Source organism: Gymnodraco acuticeps, unplaced genomic scaffold (assembly GCF_902827175.1).
Source record: "Gymnodraco acuticeps unplaced genomic scaffold, fGymAcu1.1, whole genome shotgun sequence".
Taxonomy (NCBI): domain Eukaryota; kingdom Metazoa; phylum Chordata; class Actinopteri; order Perciformes; family Bathydraconidae; genus Gymnodraco; species Gymnodraco acuticeps.
The window spans coordinates 158,857-181,295 of NW_022990109.1; the positions used below are offsets into that span (position 1 = coordinate 158,857).

Sequence of the window (22,439 nt, forward strand, 5' to 3'; positions counted from 1 at the left end):
ATCCACATATTCATGAAACATACCAGCAATAAAACACTACTGTTTTTAAAGGTTACAATCCTCAATGTAACATTTGTAAGTGTACTTTTGCGGTTGAGTGTTATTGGACAACACTATGGGGATTTCAGGTATTTTCTAACCCTGTAGTATAAAATGCCACAAACCATATCATGTACTGAATAAAGATAAATAAATACGACAGAAAATTAGCTTTCCCTATTCCACACAGCTAGATTCACAACATCTGCAGCTCATGCGTAAAGCGGAACTGAAAACAATCTGAGTTACATTTCCTCCTCGGGACATTAATCACGAACGGACCAGTCGGTGACAGCATAACAGGCACTTGCCCTTAAACTCGCATACAGTGAAAATAACCTTATATTTAAATTAAATAACTATTGTTGAATCCATAAGGAAATATAAGCGTCACCATGTCTCTTGCGGCAGAGGCCTTCGTGTCGCAGATGGCAGGTAAGCCGTTGACTTTGCTTCTATTATTTATGTGTGTCTATTACTGTGTCTTTTGTTTTCTATACATTTGCTATGACTAATTTAAGAGATGTAAACAGTCTACAGTGGAGCACTTTGGACTGCAATTCGTGTATGAAAGGTGCTATACAAATAAAGCGTATTATTATTAGTGTAGGATCAAGATAGCTTTAGCCTGCTAGCATAAGCTACCGTTTACATGCTTGCGTTACACATACGTGACCATAGTAGTTTAATTTAGAAGGGATTTTCTGTCATAACAGTAACAATGGTTGTCCTTGTCCGCCTGTATCAGTTTATGTAGGAAAAACTAGCTTAGTTAGCCTAGCTTTCATACAGGAGGACTGTCAAATCAGCTAAGAGTATGGTGTCCTAAACGGCTACCTCTGTAAAGCATGTATTGTTGGATTACAACTCTACTATTGCTTTATAACGGATTAATGTTAAATGTACAAACCAAAGAAAAGATGGAGAAGTGTAGCGGGAACAGTTCAGGTGGATTAACGTCGATGTCAGCATTGTTTGGGAGTTACAAATCACGATTTACTCTTAACTAAGTGCGGCTAAATAGTAATGTAAACCACTGACGTCAGAGCCAGGATGAGCGAATAACTTCTTCGTTGATCAAATTGAGTGCTGACTGGCGCTGTTGTGCTCAGTGCTGCCACTGGTGGTCGAAAGCAGTACTGTGACTAACCGTTAAGAACCATAGGCAGACGTTAACAACTTCCCGCCATTAGAGGCAGAAGTGAGCGCAGCTAGATAGAAGAACTACATCAGCGCCATCTTGGATTTTACGTCAGTTGTATAGAGATTAATGACATGTACCGATAGTACATCACGGAACATCGTGTTTATGTAACTTTATACACCCCTGACATTCATTTGACCCTCCCTGAACTGTTTATAAGAAGTTCACCTGCCTCCTGAAGTGTTTTCAGTTTCAGAATTCGTCTGATTAGCAAGTTTATTGACGATATATGACTGAAATGCACTAGTTTTTAAGCTGAGCTACACATGAGCAAACACATCATTCCTTTATTAGTCCCCCAGAAAATGTACAGTGTTACGACAAAAGCGACATTGCAGGTAAAAGGCAAGCAATAATAAAGTAGCTACCATGTTAAATATAGAGAAAAGGCAAACATTCATAATAAAATATAGTCCAATAAGTCTCCATCCATGGCGTGGAGTAGCAGCATTTAAATAGGTAATTGAACATATGACATTTTGAGATACTATAACACATTATGTTTTGGATATGGTTATTGCTTAGTAAAATAGCCAAAAGAAAATAGTCTTTGCCTCTAGGAGGCGTGTCTGTTAACTTTAATTAAATGTATTACACAATTAAATATGAGAATGTAAACTCATCAGCATTTTAACTCTTTAATAAGCCATCATATCACCTTATTATTGTGTAAATCTCTTTATATTTGTGTCTGTTTTTGACAGCTGCTGAGCCGTGGCCTGAATCGGCCACCTTGTACCAACCACTGAAGGGTGAGTGTGTGTTTTCTCAAATGTACTAGGAACAATATTATTTAGAAAAATGTATAAATATTTGAATAGAAAGCATATATTGTCATTGTACAGATTAGGCCGAGCGCTTCCAGTGATCAGTTAAATTTAAAGGCACAGGAAAACACGAGAAAAAAATACAATTTTCAACAAATAAGCAACCACAGCTAAACAACACATGTGCCAAAAATATTGAACAAAATAAATCGATGGAATGTCATTTTGCATTACACTAGACTTTAAAATTTGCAGTAGAATAAATATATGTTTTTCACTAGTATGTCATTGTTGCACAGGAATTAAGATAAGATGAGATGGACCTTTCTTAATGCAAATGTACCACTAGAATAAATGTAATCATTGCACCAGAGGCCTGTACTACGAAGCCGGATTTTCGCTTAGCGGCTAACTTCAGGGAAAACTCTGGGTTTCCGGTCCTACGACGCTGGTTCTCTTCTTAGCAGGCTAGATCTCCATGGTAACTTATGCTGAGCAGCTAACCTGGTCCGGAGCAGGTTAGGTTGCAGGCTAAGAGCTCAACTCAGTGAAAGCACTGCCTGCTGACCAATCAGAGCTCAGTGTGCGGAGTTTAAAGCGATCAAGTCATATTACAGGAGAAAGGAAATACAGAAAAACTGCCGTTGCAGGAAAGACGGCCGGCAAAAATCACCGACTGTGTGAACGTGAACATTAATAGAATATCACCTCCATCTTCAGAGCAATCTGACTATTATAACATTAGCGTTAAGAAAGCTTACTTGAATATCTGCCACAACATAAGTAACCGGATCAGAGTAACATTAAGTACAGTCCGCGGCATATCATTTCATAATGTATCATATATTTCCTTATCTCAGTCAGCTGAGCCGTATCTGGCCGTGCAACACTCACAGTGTCACAGACTGTATGCAGAAGTATTATTTTAAGCAACAGATTAAGTTGACGAAACACTCGAGACAAATGTAATTAAAGTCAGATCGTGTCTTAGACGGGGCAGTGATATCATAAACCTGTTAATGTACGCATTCAAACACTTGTTCTGTTACCAGCTGTATTCACCTTGCAGGTGCAGCTCTGTGGCTTTGATCCTGGATCAAGTGTTTAAGTCATGGATGTTTAAAGTTTAACTTCTTCATATGTCTAATATTATAGTTCACTTTTCATTCTGGAAGTATGACCCTGCGTTGTCAGTACGCTTCTCCATGTTTGTGATTGGTCAAATGTTGCTAGCCACGCCCCTTTTATGTGAACGTGCACATAACTAGAAAGGGCAAAGCTGGCTCGAGTTAACGAGTTGATAACCAGCGTCGTAGGACTGCTTAGCGAGAGCGCGTTTGTTTTGGATTAGGTAAACCGGGTAACTCAAACATATCCAGGTTATGTTGAACCGGCTTCGTCGTACAGGCCTCTGGTCCAGATATTTCTGTAGTTGTTTACATTACTTTGTTGTTGTTGTTTTTCCAGAGGATCAGATTCTGCTGTCAGACTGCGCTTCATCTCTTGCTGTTCAGGTGAAAACTGTTTCTGTATATTTCCATCAAATACAAAAGTGTGTATCAGCATATTTTGTCAGGATGTTTATTTCTTTATGCATCATACCTATCTGTAGATGTGTGTAGTACTTTATAGATGACTTCAAAGATCATTTCTTGCTCATTACCGTCTTGCTTTAACACTAATTGTTTGATTCTCCTGTGCAGGCGTACCTCAGGATGTGCGGTCTACCTGTGCAGGTGGTTTGCAAATCAAATGCTGAATACATGTCTCCCTCCGGTAAGTTCACAAGCTGCTCACACAAACTCTATATTGTTAAATTCAGAGCAAACCAGACGTCGCGTTACCCGAATATTTTACGTCAATGACGGATTTTTTATAACGATGACGGAATAATCTGAAAGCAGTATTTTGACAGATTAGAACACAACTCGGAACAGCGTCAAAATGTCCACCAGCGGCCCACATTATATTACATCCTTAGTGGCCAGGTCGACTGAGGGCGATCTACTGTAACTATAGTCATTCACACCCCTGTCCAGTTGGTGGCGAGTGTGTGTATATTAAGTAGCTATTGTCTAGTCTTGTTTTTCACCTCGTTGTTTAACCGGCTTTAGCAATCGCAAAATGTCACGGCAGCTGATCGTCCGAAGCTTTTTTAATAAGCCCAGTAGTTGTGATGGTGCGGATACACGAGGTGAAAAGGAGGGATTGATGCGGTGGAGGATGAAGGACAAGCCAGTAAGACTAAAACTGACAACGTTCAGCCAGCGGCAGAAGGGCAAGCAAGTGGCAAGGAGTTCAAGCGGGAGTACCGGGTTCAGTGGGAGCAAGAGTTTGAGTGGCTGAGGAGGGAAGATGGCAAAATGTTCTGCGACATCTGTAGAGAAGCTAAGACGAGTAACGGATTTCTCCGAGGGTGCACGGCGATGCAGAAGATCAGCGTTCAGGCTACAGCAGGTCAATTGAGTTGTTCTTGTACATGTTGTGTTCATATTCTGATTGTTGTCTCATTTAAAACGCTGGCATTGTTCATATTTGCCTGTTGAGGCACAATGGTCGTGGTGTTGTTAGCGGCCTCTGCCCCCCTGCTGTGCCGTCAGTGCAGGAACAAAGAAATCCTTCATGTTCGTGTTGACATGAGAAGTGTCCACACGGTCGGTGTCTCTGTTCATCTTTTTGTTTCTCCATGCCCTTAGAAGTTCTGGATGAATCATTAAAACATGAATGAATGAACATTTGCTGCTCAGTACCCAAACATAAATATTAAATACGTCTCATCTCATCATTAAAACGTGAAAAATAAAATGACAGATAATAATGGATTATGACGGAAATGTTACGATCCTGTCCGTCAAAATGACGGACAGCGAAAAAGTCTAACGCTGGAACCACTGGAGCAAACACAGTACTTTCAATCTAATCTTGTATTAGCTAATAATTAGAAGTTGAAACAGATGCTGTCCTTGTTTTTTTAACTGTGTATCTTAACGTTATAGTTTCTTTTGAATAAAACCACTTTTCTCTCCCTCTCTCTGGCGTCTTTTATGTGTTGCCTTTCTAGGTAAGATTCCCTTTATCCACGTTGGGAACCAGGTGGTGTCCGAGCTGGGGCCGATAGTGCAGTTCACGAAAGCTAAGGTGTGTATCACAGATGTTTCAAAGCTAAACACTCAGACATGAATCTCCTAAAAGTGTCATCAATAAAAGTCAAGTTAGGAGCTCTTGTTTATTTTCTTATTCTGTGTTTTACATTTCCTCAGGGTAATTCTCTGAGCGATGGATTAGATGATGTTCAGAGAGCTGAAATGAAAGCGTACATGGAGCTCGTCAACAACATGCTGCTAACTGCTGAGGTACACACACGCACACATGCACACGCACACACACACACACACACACACACACACCATGTATACATCACTTCAGGGGACATTACATTGACTTACATGCATTTCCTGGACACTTATCCTAACCATAACCATAACCAACGCATGCCTAACCCTAACCCTAACCCTAACCCTTAACCTAACCCTAATCCTAACCAAGTCTTCACCCTAAAATTAATGATTCCCCTCATGGGGACCTTCATTTTGTCCCCATAAGGGAGGCGAGTCCCCACACGTGACTGTGTAAACAGATTTAGGTCCCCACAAGTATAGTAATGCTAGACCACACACACACACACACACACACACACTTTTTGTATGTTTTTCTAATTCAAGTCTCCTCTCCTCTCTTCAGTTGTACATCCAGTGGTGTGATGACGCCACAGCTGCTGAGGTGAGTGAAATTCTCAGTAGATAATACAAATATGTGACAGTTGTGATTATTCCCTCTTAATCAGTGTGTGTGTGTGTGTGTGTGTGTGTGTGTGTGTGTGTGTGTGTGTGTGTGTGTGTGTGTGTGTGTGTGTGTGTGTGTGTGTGTGTGTGTGTGTGTGTGTGTGTGTGTGTGTGTGTGTGTGTGTGTGTGTGTGTGTGTGTGTGTGTGTGTGTGTGTGTGTGTGTGTGTGTGTGTGTGTGTGTGTGTGTGTGTGTGTGTGTGTGTGTGTGTGTGTGTGTGTGTGTGTGTGTGTGTGGTGTTGTGTGTAGATCTCCCGCCCCAGGTACAGCAGTCCTTACTCGTGGCCTCTCAGTAACGTCCTGGCCTATCAGAAGCAGTGGGAGGTCCGCAGGAAGATGAACGCCATTGGCTGGGGAGGGAAAACCCTGGAGCAGGTTAGCAACCACACAACAAATAACATACCTAGATTCATTTTTTACTGAATTGGTGATATTCTAGTCTGTAGTGTCTCGACTGTGACATGTCTCCATGCTTTAATGTTCAAAAAGCCCAGTCTGCTCTGATTGGCTAGCTGGCCGGCTCTGTTGTGATTGGTCAACCGCTTAGAGATGACCCGCCCCTTAAAGAATACAAACATTACATATTTAATGTCTTTTTGTCTGTTTCAGGTGTATGACGATGTGACTCAGTGCTGCCAGGCTCTCTCCCAGAGGCTGGGAACACAACCGTACTTCTTCAATAAACAGTAAGTGTGTGTGTGTGTGTGTGTGTGTGTGTGTGTGTGTGTGTGTGTGTGTGTGTGTGTGTGTGTGTGTGTGTGTGTGTGTGTGTGTGTGTGTGTGTGTGTGTGTGTGTGTGTGTGTGTGTGTGTGTGTGTGTATGTGTGTGTGTGTGTGTGTCACAAAGTTATACCAATTTAGAAAGTACACATTTACATCTGAATTGTAAATAATTATAAAATCTTCAGTGAATGGATGATTTCAGCTATCACTATAATGTGTGTGTGTGTGTGTGTGTGTGTGTTTCAGGCCCACAGAGCTGGACGCCCTGGTGTTCGGTCACCTCTTCACCATCCTGACCACCAGACTGACCAGCACAGAGCTGGCTGAGCGGATTAAGAGCTGCAGTAACCTGCTCTCCTTCTGCAGACGCATCGAGCAGACGTACTTCGAAGACAAGAGCTCCTGAAGGAACATTGTGTCCCTGCTTCTTCTCCTCCTGAACATTCATTCCCTCCCTGTAGCACCGAGAAGCTAAAAACTGCTCTTCTTCACACACGTGTCCCTTTGTGATTCATGCTTTCATTCTCCTTTTTGTGCCGTGCTTGTACATTGTTGCACTCTGCTGATAGCATTCATGTTTCCACTGCATATAGATGGATATATCTTAAAGTAAATACGTTTAGGCTATCTTAAAGCAACTTAAACTGACATGTAATATCATTCTTATGGGTATTACTGACACATATATATACAAATAGATGTTTTTGAGTTAAACATAGGATTCACATTACTGCAAGAGGTAAGAAGTCGGGTTTAATAAGAGGATTTCCAACACTAGCTAAGCCCATGCTCACACATAGAAACGCTGACATGTATTATAGAGCATTGATGAAATATCCTTATAGTCTCAGAGAGGTTAAATCCACAGCTGTGTGACATGTTTAGAAGCTCGGAAGAAACACGAGGCAGTGTTGCTTTACTTCTGTACAAAAGGACATAATGATGAAGACTTATTTTTTTCGCACCGTTGTTTTCTTTGTGTGAATTGAAAGTGCCTACAGAATAAAATACATTACGAATTTCAGTGTTTTATTTTTTAACCTTTTATGAAGAGTTGGGTGAAGCACGGGGCGTCTTCCCTTTCAGCTACTACAGCTTTTCAAAAGGTGTTTTCTTGTATATGCATGGGTTATGATGGCATAGTAGCACTACATAGGACCCTATTGCATCATCTGCTACTCAGTGGGAAGTCAGTGTTAGTGCATGATACATTTCTCTAACAGCACGGGGCGTCTTATTTCATGTTTTGTTAATAATAATATTTTTAAAGAACTGAGTTTGACATTATCTGTGCAACAATCTTTAATGAATAAATATAAATGCTAGAGCATATTGTCAGAAAGTAATAAAGTCCCCCTGACCTCTACTTAACCCTCTGATGCACAGGATATGGGTCAAACGTGATTATCTTTTATAAATAAATATATTTGTTTCTTTGTAATATAAATTTCACATTATATGTCAATCCCATTAAAACAAATAGTTTTTGTACCAAAATAAAAGTTTTGGACATAAAAAAATACCCACCAGGATGAGTCAAGATTATATTTCTATAGAGACCAAACATAACTAAACTTGATGACTTAATTAATTGTTTTTGGCATCAATGTCTCAACAAAATATCTGTAATATAATCATTTCTGAGTTTATACATTTCACATGTATATATCCTAATGCCCCCACGTTCGATTCGATAAAACCGCTCCTTCATCCATGTTAGATACAACTTTTGACCTGTGTTGTGCCTCAGAGGGTTAATAGGGCAAACCACACACACACTTGACACTTACCATGTCAAATGTTTTCATATTGCTCTATTTAAAAAAACGTTGCAGAATTAAAGAAGTAGGAAAAATCAGCGTTGTTTAAGGAAGGAGTAACAGATCGTCAGTCTGTGAGAAAATCTCTTCAAATCTATTTTTAGTCCTGATATCTGAGCGGGTTCACACACTCGTCTGGATCTCTCTGCCTCCAGGTCTCAGACTAACTCACCTTTGATCGCCCTACAGTTCATCAGAGTATGTGTGTGTCAGTCTCCCAGGTTTCCTGAGAGGTCAGAGTGTGACCTCTGAACTTCCAGGAGCTGTGACATCATGAGTGATGACCCGCTCAGCGAGAGGTCAGCGTCCAGACGGCAGGCGCACAGACGCAGAGAAATAAACAAAAAGCAACAAATATATAATATATGAGCGAAGAAGTCTCATTAAGGCCACGGCCATGTGTGGGTTTTCAGACAGCATGACCCGGAGACTGAGGTCACTGAGAGCCCCATGACCCCATTATCGGGGCCATGTGGATTTGAACTCTTATTCTCAGGGATACTTCTTGGGCATCGTATTTTAGTTCTAATCTGTCTTTTAATGTGTTAATCTTAATGTTTAATATTGTGTGTTTTATATTTAAAGTACGTTGTTTTTGCAGAGCTGAATCCCAGGTCAAATGCACGCCATGTTTCTCTCAGTGATCCTGATCTTATGGTTTCCTTCGTTTCTTAATATCTGTCCTTGTTGATGTTGCAAATGGAGCTGCTGTGGCGCAAGTCAAATATACTTTATCCCTTCTTGTTTTTGTATACAAGTACACTTGAGTAAAAGTAGAAGTACTCAGATCTTGTACTTAGTAAAAGTAGAAGTAGGCCTACTCAGATCTTGTACTTGAGTAAAAGTAGAAGTACTCAGATCTTGTACTTAGTAAAAGTAGAAGTACTCAGATCTTGTACTTGAGTAAAAGTAGAAGTACTCAGATCTTGTACTTGAGTAAAAGTAGAAGTACTCAGATCTTGTACTTTAGTCAAAGTAGAAGTACCAGATCTTGTACTTGAGTAAAAGTAGAAGTACTCAGATCTTGTACTTAGTAAAAGTAGAAGTAGGCCTACTCAGATCTTGTACTTGAGTAAAAGTAGAAGTACTCAGATCTTGTACTTTAGTCAAAGTAGAAGTACCAGATCTTGTACTTGAGTAAAAGTAGAAGTACTCAGATCTTGTACTTAGTAAAAGTAGAAGTAGGCCTACTCAGATCTTGTACTTGAGTAAAAGTAGAAGTACTCAGATCTTGTACTTTAGTCAAAGTAGAAGTACTCAGATCTTGTACTTGAGTAAAAGTAGAAGTACTCAGATCTTGTACTTTAGTCAAAGTAGAAGTACTCAGATCTTGTACTTGAGTAAAAGTAGAAGTACTCAGATCTTGTACTTAGTAAAAGTATAAGTAGGCCTACTCAGATCTTGTACTTGAGTAAAAGTAGAAGTACTCAGATCTTGTACTTTAGTCAAAGTAGAAGTACTCAGATCTTGTACTTTAGTCAAAGTAGAAGTACTCAGATATTGTACTTGAGTAAAAGTAGAAGTACTCCGATATTGTACTTGAGTAAAAGTAGAAGTACTCAGATCTTGTACTTTAGTAAAAGTAGAAGTAGGCTACCAGATATTGTACTTGAGTAAAAGTAGAAGTACCAGATCTTGTACATGAGAAAAAGTAGAAGTAGCCTACTAAGAACTTGTACTTGAGTAAAAGTAGAAGTACTCTGATCTTGTACTTGAGTAAAAGTAGAAGTACTCAGGCCTTGTACTTGAGTAAAAGTAGAAGTACCAGAGTGTAGGAATACTCTGTTACAGTAAAAGTCCTGCATTCAAAATATTCCTCAAGTGAAAGTAGAAAAGTATTCTCATCAAAATATAGTTAAAGTAGCAACAGTAAAAGTAGTCGTTGTGCAGATTGGTCCATTTCAGAATAATATATATGATATGATTTAGGGGGGGGGGCATACTTGCCAACCTTGAGACCTCAGAAATCGTGGGAGCATTTCAAAACAGCTAGGGGGGGGGGGGGGGGGGGGGGGGGGCGGCTAGTGGATCGCCGGAGCTGTATTAGCTTAACATTAACATGCTTATTGTAGTTGTTAGTGCACTGTCTTGCGGCCTGTAGCATGGAAAGGAGTGAGCAGAGGAGAGTTGTCGATTCTTGTTCAGTTTACTGTGACTCTCTTCCTCACCCTCTCAGACTGTCAGTTGCGTGCGCTACTAAAGAGACGCGCTACCATGGAAACCAAACAATGGTGTAGCTGTATTGAAGTCCGAGTGGAAACAGTCCTGAGTAAATCTGATTTTGTCAGAAATCGGGAGAAATGCGGGAGAAATATGACCCCGGGAGGAAACCGGGAGAGGGCAATTGAAAATGTGTTTTGATATATATTCTGCACAGAAAATGAGCCAAGGCCATTGAGTGTGAGTTTGAAAACATAATTGATGATATCATTTTACCTAGATAATGAAAACGGGTCCCACAGACCCGATCACCACAAGGGTTAAGGCTTGATTATATTTCACATCATTCATCCAGATCTGTAAAGTAACTAAAGGTATTACATACATGTAGTGGAGTAGAAGTACAAAGTAGCCAAACATGGAAATACTCAAGTAAAGTACAAGCACCTCAAAATTGTATTTATGTATTTTTTTTTTTTAAACAACAGATTTACTCTGATTGTAATGACAGCCTGTCTCCAGAAGGGGGCAGCATGAGGACAGATAATGATCCTGCTGCTGCAGAAATGTCAGTAAACTGCGGATTATGGTTTCATTTTAAAATCAATAAAAACAGACATAATGTGGGAATGTGAGAGCAGAGAGGTGTCGGTGCTTGAGTTTATCAACAATGTTGCAACCTTGTGCGGGAATGGCAGGGTCAGAAACACACAAAAATAAAAAACACACACAGACACACACACGCGCACACACAGACACACTCATGCACGCGCGCGCGCACACACACACACACACACACACACACACACACACACACACACACACACACACACACACGCACACACACACACACACAAGGCCCAGATAGGTGCAGGACCTACAATTTCCACCCGTACACCCTGTATGTAATGTTCTGATATATGTTCTTCACAGAAAATGAGCCAAGGCCATTGAGTGTGAGTTATTAAACATAATTGATGATATCATTTTTCTTTACCTAGATAATGAAAACGGGTCCCACAGACCCGATTATCATACAAGGGGTTAAGACTTGATTATATCTCACATCATTCATCCAGATCTGTAAAGTAACTAAAGGTATTTACCGTAAATACATGTAGTGGAGTGAAAGTACACCATTTACATCTGAATTGTAGTGTAGTAGAAGTACACAGTAGCAACAAATTGAAATACTCAAGTAAAGTACAAGTACCTCAACATTTTACTTAAGTTAGTGAATGAGTAAATGTACTTACTGAGCACAGATTTACTCTGATTGTAATGACAGCCTGTCTCCAGAAGGGGGCAGCATGAGGACAGATAATGATCCTGCTGCTGCAGAAATGTCCGTAAACTGCGGATTATGGTTTGTTTTTAAATCAATAACTACGTCTATACTTCTTTTGTTTTGTTTTATACGACACCTATTAAATGCAAGTAGCTTTTAATGGATGGATTTTGCACCACAGACCGGTATGCTCAGGCTTCACTGGGTATCTTTTGAGCTGTGCCATGATGCAACCAGAATCAAAGTAAAAAAGAGAGAGCAGATGTGGAGCCGAATTAAAAAATGTGCTTCATTCGGCCACTATTTCAAACTGTGAATAGTGACTGAGATGTTGCCTTGCGTGCATGTCAAATCACTGACAGATACTTATCACAGGATGTGTTTGTGTGTGAGAGAAAAAGGGTATTAAATACATTAAAAATAACAGTTTGTATGAGTGTGAATGTGCAGATGTGTCAGATCAGACAGTTTGACTGGAGGCGGGATCAGAGTGAGTCACGAAACATCATCTGGACTTTCTGAGGGAGAGCAAGATAAGATCGTTTTTATTTTATTGTAAATGTGGGGGAGATATGTGTTTATGCATATGGTGTATATTCTTTAATCTGATCAAATCAATGCAATCAGTAATCTGCTGTGACCCGGGTTATCTGTAATCTCATTCACACAAACAGGATCAGCACGAGGCTCAGGTGTCTCAGCACAGCAACACTTTAAGTGATTTGGAGACTGAGTTGAGGCCCTGTGGGAGTCTCTCTCTCTCTCTGTGTGTGTGTGTGTGTGTGTGTGTGTGTGTGTTACCCCTTTTCTAGTATTTTCCTAGGCTAGTTTGGTTCGCAGTTGGTTCCACTTGCAAACCACTAAGAAACCAGATTTCCTTTCCACCAACCAGAGCACTAGATGAGCCACGCCATGACCTTGTTGACATCTCTGCAACGCCAGCGTGCATTTCCTTCACAATAACAACAATTGAGTGTTTCAAGCGTGACCTAGTTTTGTAGGCTGACCCAAAAGATAGCATCTTCCTGGTCGCCTCGACAAAAAGCCAAAAGGATTTTTCCATAGGATTTTGGAATATTGCAGAAAATGTTGTTCAGCAGGATAATGTCCACGTACAGTATTAACACCACCTTATGAGTTTCGAAGTAAAAACGTTAGGGTTAGCCTAGCCCCCAAAACCAGTCTGATTGACCAAAACAAACTAAATAACACTCTTGGCAAGATACGTACTTGTTGCTACCATGATAGTTGTAATTTGAAGTATGGTGTTTAACAAACAATATATCACACGTATGCCTGGTTGATGTTGCAGGACACTTCTTCTACTCCAAACACGCACAGACGATTTATGGGCATCGATATTTACGTGATAACATTTTAGCTCAAATGTGTTGTATCAAAGTGGAGTGGCTGAATACGACTTGACACATTCAATCAATCAATCAATGTTTATTTATATAGCCCAATATCACAAATGTTACATTTGTCTCAGTCGACTTTACAGTTTGTACAAAATATCAGTATGACAATACGACACCCTCTGTCCTTAGACCCTCTGTCCTTAGACCCTCTGTCCTTAGACCCTCACATCGTACAAGGAAACACTTCCGGAGCAAACCCACAGTTTAAAGGGAAAATGGGAGAAACCTCAGGGAGAGCAACAGAGGAGGGATCCCTCTCCCTGGACGGACAGACGTGCAATAGATGCCGTGTGTAAATTGAAGAGATAATACATTTGCAACATAGGTAGTCCACATGTTTGGAAATGCATGAGTGTATAATAGGAAGATGAATCCACGAGGTTATCCATCCCGGACCTATGATCCAGGACCACAGCCACGACATTCCCCCACATTCGCTGTGATTAACCTCCACCCGCCACAGCGCTGCAGGAAACCCTGCCCGTCTCCACCTCCATTACACACTGGTGGCAGGAACTCAAACACTGTGTACAGCTTTCAGCGAACAAAGCCCAACGAGTCGTCTCCCTGAACGCCTGTTTAATTCCCCCGTATACCCAGATAGAAGAAGGTAAGGAGGCAGGAGAGTGGCAATGAAACATTTACATGAAATGTAGATTCAAAGGCTTTATTGTTACCTGAACAATAGCTACGGCTCCTCCAACAATGCAACATACAATATACTTAACACATGAAAGGATATCAAAATAGTGCAGAGGAATGATGCAAGTGAAACCAACCAAAGCATACAACAAGCGTAATGTCTTCACTACAAAAATAACTAACGTGTTTTTCTGACATGTCTTACTTGCTTGTACAAAAAGCAACGGCATAACGAGCCAAGGTTATTTCTACGTTGTGTTCCGAGCTAGTTTTTATTCGACCTATTTTTGCTGATGTTACGCCTGAAGTTCAGTTTATTAAAAGCAGTGAACGACTTAAAGCAATGTTTTCTGTGGCTTTTTAAATGTCCTAAAATAACCCAAATGCCACCAGGACATTAGAGATACTATCATGCTGCCAATTGGGACACTTTGATTAATTAGAGATCTTAAAAGTCAGGTCACCTCCATTTCTTAAAACCTTTCCTCATCCTGTGTTTACCTCCGTAACATAATGACATCACAATGTAACACTCGCGCTTCTATTGGCTTGTGCTCCAACAAATTATACGTGATAGGCTAAGGGGTGGGGCATCGCTAAGCGGTTGACCAATCACAATAGAGCCGGCCAGCTAACCAATCAGAGCAGACTGGGCTCTGGTTTCAGACAGAGGGTGAAAAGAGGTGCTGCAGCACAGACAGTATGAGAAACATAAAGAGCTTCTTGAACATTAAAGCATGGAGACATGTAGAGACACTACATACTGATATACACCTGAACATCAGCAGGAGAGGACTCTTTAAAGTAGAGACACTACATACTGATATACACCTGAACATCAGCAGGAGAGGACTCTTTAAAGTAGAGACACTACATACTGATATACACATGAACATCAGCAGGAGAGGACTCTTTAAAGTAGAGACACTACATACTGATATACACCTGAACATCAGCAGGAGAGGACTCTTTAAAGTAGAGACACTACATACTGATATACACCTGAACATCAGCAGGAGAGGACTCTTTAAAGTAGAGACACTACATACTGATATACACCTGAACATCAGCAGGAGAGGACTCTTTAAAGTAGAGACACTACATACTGATATACACCTGAACATCAGCAGGAGAGGACTCTTTAAAGTAGAGACACTACATACTGATATACACCTGAACATCAGCAGGAGAGGACTCTTTAAAGTAGAGACACTACATACTGATATACACCTGAACATCAGCAGGAGAGGACTCTTTAAAGTAGAGACACTACATACTGATATACACCTGAACATCAGCAGGAGAGGACTCTTTAAAGTAGAGACACTACATACTGATATACACCTGAACATCAGCAGGAGAGGACTCTTTAAAGTAGAGACACTACATACTGATATACACCTGAACATCAGCAGGAGAGGACTCTTTAAAGTAGAGACACTACATACTGATATACACCTGAACATCAGCAGGAGAGGACTCTTTAAAAGTAGAGACACTACATACTGATATACACCTGAACATCAGCAGGAGAGGACTCTTTAAAGTAGAGACACTACATACTGATATACACCTGAACATCAGCAGGAGAGGACTCTTTAAAGTAGAGACACTACATACTGATATACACCTGAACATCAGCAGGAGAGGACTCTTTAAAGTAGAGACACTACATACTGATATACACCTGAACATCAGCAGGAGAGGACTCTTTAAAAGTAGAGACACTACATACTGATATACACCTGAACATCAGCAGGAGAGGACTCTTTAAAGTAGAGACACTACATACTGATATACACCCGAACATCAGCAGGAGAGGACTCTTTAAAGTAGAGACACTACATACTGATATACACCTGAACATCAGCAGGAGAGGACTCTTTAAAGTAGAGACACTACATACTGATATACACCTGAACATCAGCAGGAGAGGACTCTTTAAAGTAGAGACACTACATACTGATATACACCTGAACATCAGCAGGAGAGGACTCTTTAAAGTAGAGACACTACATACTGATATACACCTGAACATCAGCAGGAGAGGACTCTTTAAAGTAGAGACACTACATACTGATATACACCTGAACATCAGCAGGAGAGGACTCTTTAAAGTAGAGACACTACATACTGATATACACCTGAACATCAGCAGGAGAGGACTCTTTAAAGTAGAGACACTACATACTGATATACACCTGAACATCAGCAGGAGAGGACTCTTTAAAGTAGAGACACTACATACTGATATACACCTGAACATCAGCAGGAGAGGACTCTTTAAAGTAGAGACACTACATACTGATATACACCTGAACAGTCAGCAGGAGAGGACTCTTTAAAGTAGAGACACTACATACTGATATACACCTGAACATCAGCAGGAGAGGACTCTTTAAAGTAGAGACACTACATACTGATATACACCTGAACATCAGCAGGAGAGGACTCTTTAAAGTAGAGACACTACATACTGATATACACCTGAACATCAGCAGGAGAGGACTCTTTAAAAGTAGAGACACTACACACTGATATACACCTGAACATCAGCAGGAGAGGACTCTTTAAAGTAGAGACACTACACACTGATATACACCTGAACATCAGCAGGAGAGGACCTTAAGTAGAGACACATACTGATATACACCTGAACATCAGCAGGAGAGGACTCTTTAAAGTAGAGACACTACATACTGATATACACCTGAACATCAGCAGGAGAGGACTCTTTAAAGTAGAGACACTACATACTGATATACACCTGAACATCAGCAGGAGAGGACTCTTTAAAGTAGAGACACTACATACTGATATACACCTGAACATCAGCAGGAGAGGACTCTTTAAAGTAGAGACACTACATACTGATATACACCTGAACATCAGCAGGAGAGGACTCTTTAAAGTAGAGACACTACATACTGATATACACCTGAACATCAGCAGCAGAGGACTCTTTAAAGTAGAGACACTACACTACTGATATACACCTGAACATCAGCAGGAGAGGACTCTTTAAAGTAGAGACACTACATACTGATATACACCTGAACGTCAGCAGGAGAGGACTCTTTAAAGTAGAGACACTACATACTGATATACACCTGAACATCAGCTGCAGAGGACTATTTAAAGTAGAGACACTACATACTGATATACACCTGAACATCAGCAGGAGAGGACTCTTTAAAGTAGAGACACTACATACTGATATACACATGAACATCAGCAGGAGAGGACTCTTTAAAGTAGAGACACTACATACTGATATACACCTGAACATCAGCAGGAGAGGACTCTTTAAAGTAGAGACACTACATACTGATATACACATGAACATCAGCAGGAGAGGACTCTTTAAAGTAGAGACACTACATACTGATATACACCTGAACATCAGCAGGAGAGGACTCTTTAAAGTAGAGACACTACATACTGATATACACCTGAACATCAGCAGGAGAGGACTCTTTAAAGTAGAGACACTACATACTGATATACACCTGAACATCAGCAGGAGAGGACTCTTTAAAGTAGAGGACACTACATACTGATATACACCTGAACATCAGCTGGAGAGGACTCTTTAAGTAGAGACACTACATACTGATATACACCTGAACATCAGCAGGAGAGGACTCTTTAAAGTAGAGGACACTACATACTGATATACACCTGAACATCAGCAGGAGAGGACTCTTTAAAGTAGAGACACTACATACTGATATACACATGAACATCAGCAGGAGAGGACTCTTTAAAGTAGAGACACTACATACTGATATACACCTGAACATCAGCAGGAGAGGACTCTTTAAAGTAGAGACACTACATACTGATATACACCTGAACATCAGCAGGAGAGGACTCTTTAAAGTAGAGACACTACATACTGATATACACCTGAACATCAGCAGGAGAGGACTCTTTAAAGTAGAGACACTACATACTGATATACACCTGAACATCAGCAGGAGAGGACTCTTTAAAGTAGAGACACTACATACTGATATACACCTGAACATCAGCAGGAGAGGACTCTTTAAAGTAGAGACACTACATACTGATATACACCTGAACATCAGCAGGAGAGGACTCTTTAAAGTAGAGACACTACATACTGATATACACCTGAACATCAGCAGGAGAGGACTCTTTAAAGTAGAGACACTACATACTGATATACACCTGAACATCAGCAGGAGAGGACTCTTTAAAGTAGAGGCACTACATACTGATATACACCTGAACATCAGCTGGAGAGGACTCTTTAAAGTAGAGACACTACATACTGATATACACCTGAACATCAGCAGGAGAGGACTCTTTAAAGTAGAGACACTACATACTGATATACACCTGAACATCAGCAGGAGAGGACTCTTAAAGTAGAGACACTACACAACTGATATACACCTGAACATCAGCAGGAGAGGACTCTTTAAAGTAGAGTCACTACATACTGATATACACCTGAACATCAGCAGGAGAGGACTCTTTAAAGTAGAGACACTACATACTGATATACACCTGAACATCAGCAGGAGAGGACTCTTTAAAGTAGAGACACTACATACTGATATACACCTGAACATCAGCAGGAGAGGACTCTTTAAAGTAGAGACACTACACACTGATACACCTGAACATCAGCAGGAGAGGACTCTTTAAAGTAGACACACTACATACTGATATACAACCTGAACATCAGCAGGAGAGGACTCTTTAAAGTAGAGACACTACCTACTGATATACACCTGAACATCAGGCAAGGAGAGGACTCTTTAAAGTAGAGACACTAACATACTGATATACACCTGAACATCAGCAGGAGAGGACTCTTTAAAGTAGAGACACTACCAACACTGATATACACCTGAACATCAGCAGGAGAGGACTCTTTAAAGTAGAGGACACTACATACTGATATACACCTGAGAACATCAGCAGGAGAGGACTCTTTAAAGTAGAGACCACTACAACTGATATACACCTGAACATCAGCAGGAGAGGACTCTTTAAAGTAGAGACACTACATACTGATATACACCTTGAACATCAGCAGGAGAGGACTCTTTAAAGGTAGAGACACTACATACTGCTATACACCTGAACATCAGCAGGAGAGGACTCTTAAAGTAGAGACAACTACATACTGATATACACCCTGAACATCAGGCAGGAGAGGACTCTTTAAAGTAGAGCACTACACCTGATATTACACCTGAACATCAGCAGGAGAGGACTCTTTAAAGTAGAGATCACTACATACTGATATACACCTGAACATCAGCAGGAGAGGACTCTTTAAAGTAGAGACACTACACACTGATATACACCTGAACATCAGCAGGAGAGGACTCTTTTAAAGTAGAGTACACTACATACTGATATACACCGACATCAGCAGGAGAGGACTCTTTAAAGTAGAGACACTACATACTGGATATACACCTGAACATCAGGCAGGGAGGACTCTTAAAGTAGAGACACTACATACTGATATACACCTGAACATCAGCAGGAGAGGACTCTTTAAAGTAGAGACACTACACTGATATACACCCTTTAAGTAGAGACACTAAATACTATATACCCTGACGTCAGGCAGAGAGCTCTTTAAAGTAGAGACACTACATACTGATATACGACCTGAACAGTCAGCAGGAGAGGACTCTTTAAAGTAGAGACACTACATACTGATAACCTGAACATCAGCGGAGAGGACTCTTTAAAGTAGAGACACTACATACTGATATACACCTGAACATCAGCAGGAGAGGACTCTTTAAAGTAGAGACACTACATACTGATATACACCTGAACATCAGCAGGAGATGACTCTTTAAAGTAGAGACACTACATACTGATATACACCTGAACATCAGCAGGAGAGGACTCTTTAAAGTAGAGACACTACATACTGATATACACCTGAACATCAGCAGGAGAGGACTCTTTAAAGTAGAGACACTACATACTGATATACACCTGAACATCAGCAGGAGAGGACTCTTTAAAGTAGAGACACTACATACTGATATACACCTGAACATCAGCAGGAGAGGACTCTTTAAAGTAGAGACACTACATACTGATATACACCTGAACATCAGCAGGAGAGGACTCTTTAAAGTAGAGACACTACATACTGATATACACCTGAACATCAGCAGGAGAGGACTCTTTAAAGTAGAGGACACTACATACTGATATACACCTGAACATCAGCAGGAGAGGACTCTTTAAAGTAGAGACACTACATACTGATATACACCTGAACATCAGCAGGAGAGGACTCTTTAAAGTAGAGACACTACATACTGATATACACCTGAACATCAGCAGGAGAGGACTCTTTAAAGTAGAGACACTACATACTGATATACACCTGAACATCAGCAGGAGAGGACTCTTTAAAGTAGAGACACTACATACTGATATACACCTGAACATCAGCAGGAGAGGACTCTTTAAAGTAGAGACACTACATACTGATATACACCTGAACATCAGCAGGAGAGGACTCTTTAAAGTAGAGACACTACATACTGATATACACCTGAACATCAGCAGGAGAGGACTCTTTAAAGTAGAGACACTACATACTGATATACACCTGAACATCAGCAGGAGAGGACTCTTTAAAGTAGAGACACTACATACTGATATACACCTGAACATCAGCAGGAGAGGACTCTTTAAAGTAGAGACACTACATACTGATATACACCTGAACATCAGCAGGAGAGGACTCTTTAAAGTAGAGACACTACATACTGATATACACATGAACATCAGCAGGAGAGGACTCTTTAAAGTAGAGACACTACATACTGATATACACCTGAACATCAGCAGGAGAGGACTCTTTAAAGTAGAGACACTACATACTGATATACACCTGAACATCAGCAGGAGAGGACTCTTTAAAGTAGAGACACTACATACTGATATACACCTGAACATCAGCAGGAGAGGACTCTTTAAAGTAGAGACACTACATACTGACTATACACCTGAACATCAGCAGGAGAGGACTCTTTAAAGTAGAGACACTACATACTGATATACACCTGAACATCAGCAGGAGAGGACTCTTTAAAGTAGAGACACTACATACTGATATACACCTGAACATCAGCAGGAGAGGACTCTTTAAAGTAGAGACACTACATACTGATATACACCTGAACATCAGCAGGAGAGGACTCTTTAAAGTAGAGACACTACATACTGATATACACCTGAACATCAGCAGGAGAGGACTCTTTAAAGTAGAGACACTACATACTGATATACACCTGAACATCAGCAGGAGAGGACTCTTTAAAGTAGAGACACTACATACTGATATACACCTGAACATCAGCAGGAGGAGGACTCTTTAAAGTAGAGACACTACATACTGATATACACCTGAACATCAGCAGGAGAGGACTCTTTAAAGTAGAGACACTACATACTGATATACACCTGAACATCAGCAGGAGAGGACTCTTTAAAGTAGAGACACTACATACTGATATACACCTGAACATCAGCAGGAGAGGACTCTTTAAAGTAGAGACACTACATACTGATATACACCTGAACATCAGCAGGAGAGGACTCTTTAAAGTAGAGACACTACACACTGATATACACCTGAACATCAGCAGGAGAGGACTCTTTAAAGTAGAGACACTACATACTGATATACACCTGAACATCAGCAGGAGAGGACTCTTTAAAGTAGAGACACTACATACTGATATACACCTGAACATCAGCAGGAGAGGACTCTTTAAAGTAGAGACACTACATACTGATATACACCTGAACATCAGCAGGAGAGGACTCTTTAAAGTAGAGACACTACATACTGATATACACCTGAACATCAGCAGGAGAGGACTCTTTAAAGTAGAGACACTACATACTGATATACACCTGAACATCAGCAGGAGAGGACTCTTTAAAGTAGAGACACTACATACTGATATACACCTGAACATCAGCAGGAGAGGACTCTTTAAAGTAGAGACACTACATACTGATATACACCTGAACATCAGCAGGAGAGGACTCTTTAAAGTAGAGACACTACATACTGATATACACCTGAACATCAGCAGGAGAGGACTCTTTAAAGTAGAGACACTACATACTGATATACACCTGAACATCAGCAGGAGAGGACTCTTTAAAGTAGAGACACTACATACTGATATACACCTGAACATCAGAAGGAGAGGACTCTTTAAAGTAGAGACACTACATACTGATTATACACCTGAACATCAGCAGGAGAGGACTCTTTAAAGTAGAGACACTACATACTGATATACACCTGAACATCAGCAGGAGAGGACTCTTTAAAGTAGAGACACTACATACTGATATACACCTGAACATCAGCTAGGAGAGGACTCTTTAAAGTAGAGACACTACATACTGATATACACCTGAACATCAGCAGGAGAGGACTCTTTAAAGTAGAGACACTACATACTGATATACACCTGAACATCAGCAGGAGAGGACT

At 40.6% G+C, this 22,439-nt stretch overlaps 1 protein-coding gene across 1 annotated transcript; it reads left to right on the forward strand.

Moving 5' to 3' along the window:
• The first annotated feature begins 274 nt into the window (after positions 1-274).
• Positions 275-7,599, forward strand: mtx2 (metaxin 2). Its single transcript, XM_034216492.1, has 10 exons — positions 275-474; positions 1,948-1,995; positions 3,478-3,524; positions 3,714-3,786; positions 5,072-5,148; positions 5,271-5,363; positions 5,752-5,790; positions 6,102-6,227; positions 6,462-6,538; positions 6,822-7,599. The coding sequence occupies exons 1-10, from the start codon at positions 435-437 to the stop codon at positions 6,979-6,981; spliced, it is 780 nt and encodes a 259-aa protein (XP_034072383.1). The 5' UTR covers positions 275-434; the 3' UTR covers positions 6,982-7,599.
• The last annotated feature ends 14,840 nt before the right edge of the window (positions 7,600-22,439 follow it).

Bases quoted from the DNA above. Each gene is read 5' to 3' on its own strand.
- mtx2 (XM_034216492.1), top strand. From the start codon at position 435: ATGTCTCTTGCGGCAGAGGCCTTCGTGTCGCAGATGGCAG. The intron at 3,787-5,071 runs GTAAGTTCACAA...TTGCCTTTCTAG, and splicing joins TGAATACATGTCTCCCTCCG to GTAAGATTCCCTTTATCCAC. The intron at 6,228-6,461 runs GTTAGCAACCAC...TGTCTGTTTCAG, and splicing joins GAGGGAAAACCCTGGAGCAG to GTGTATGACGATGTGACTCA.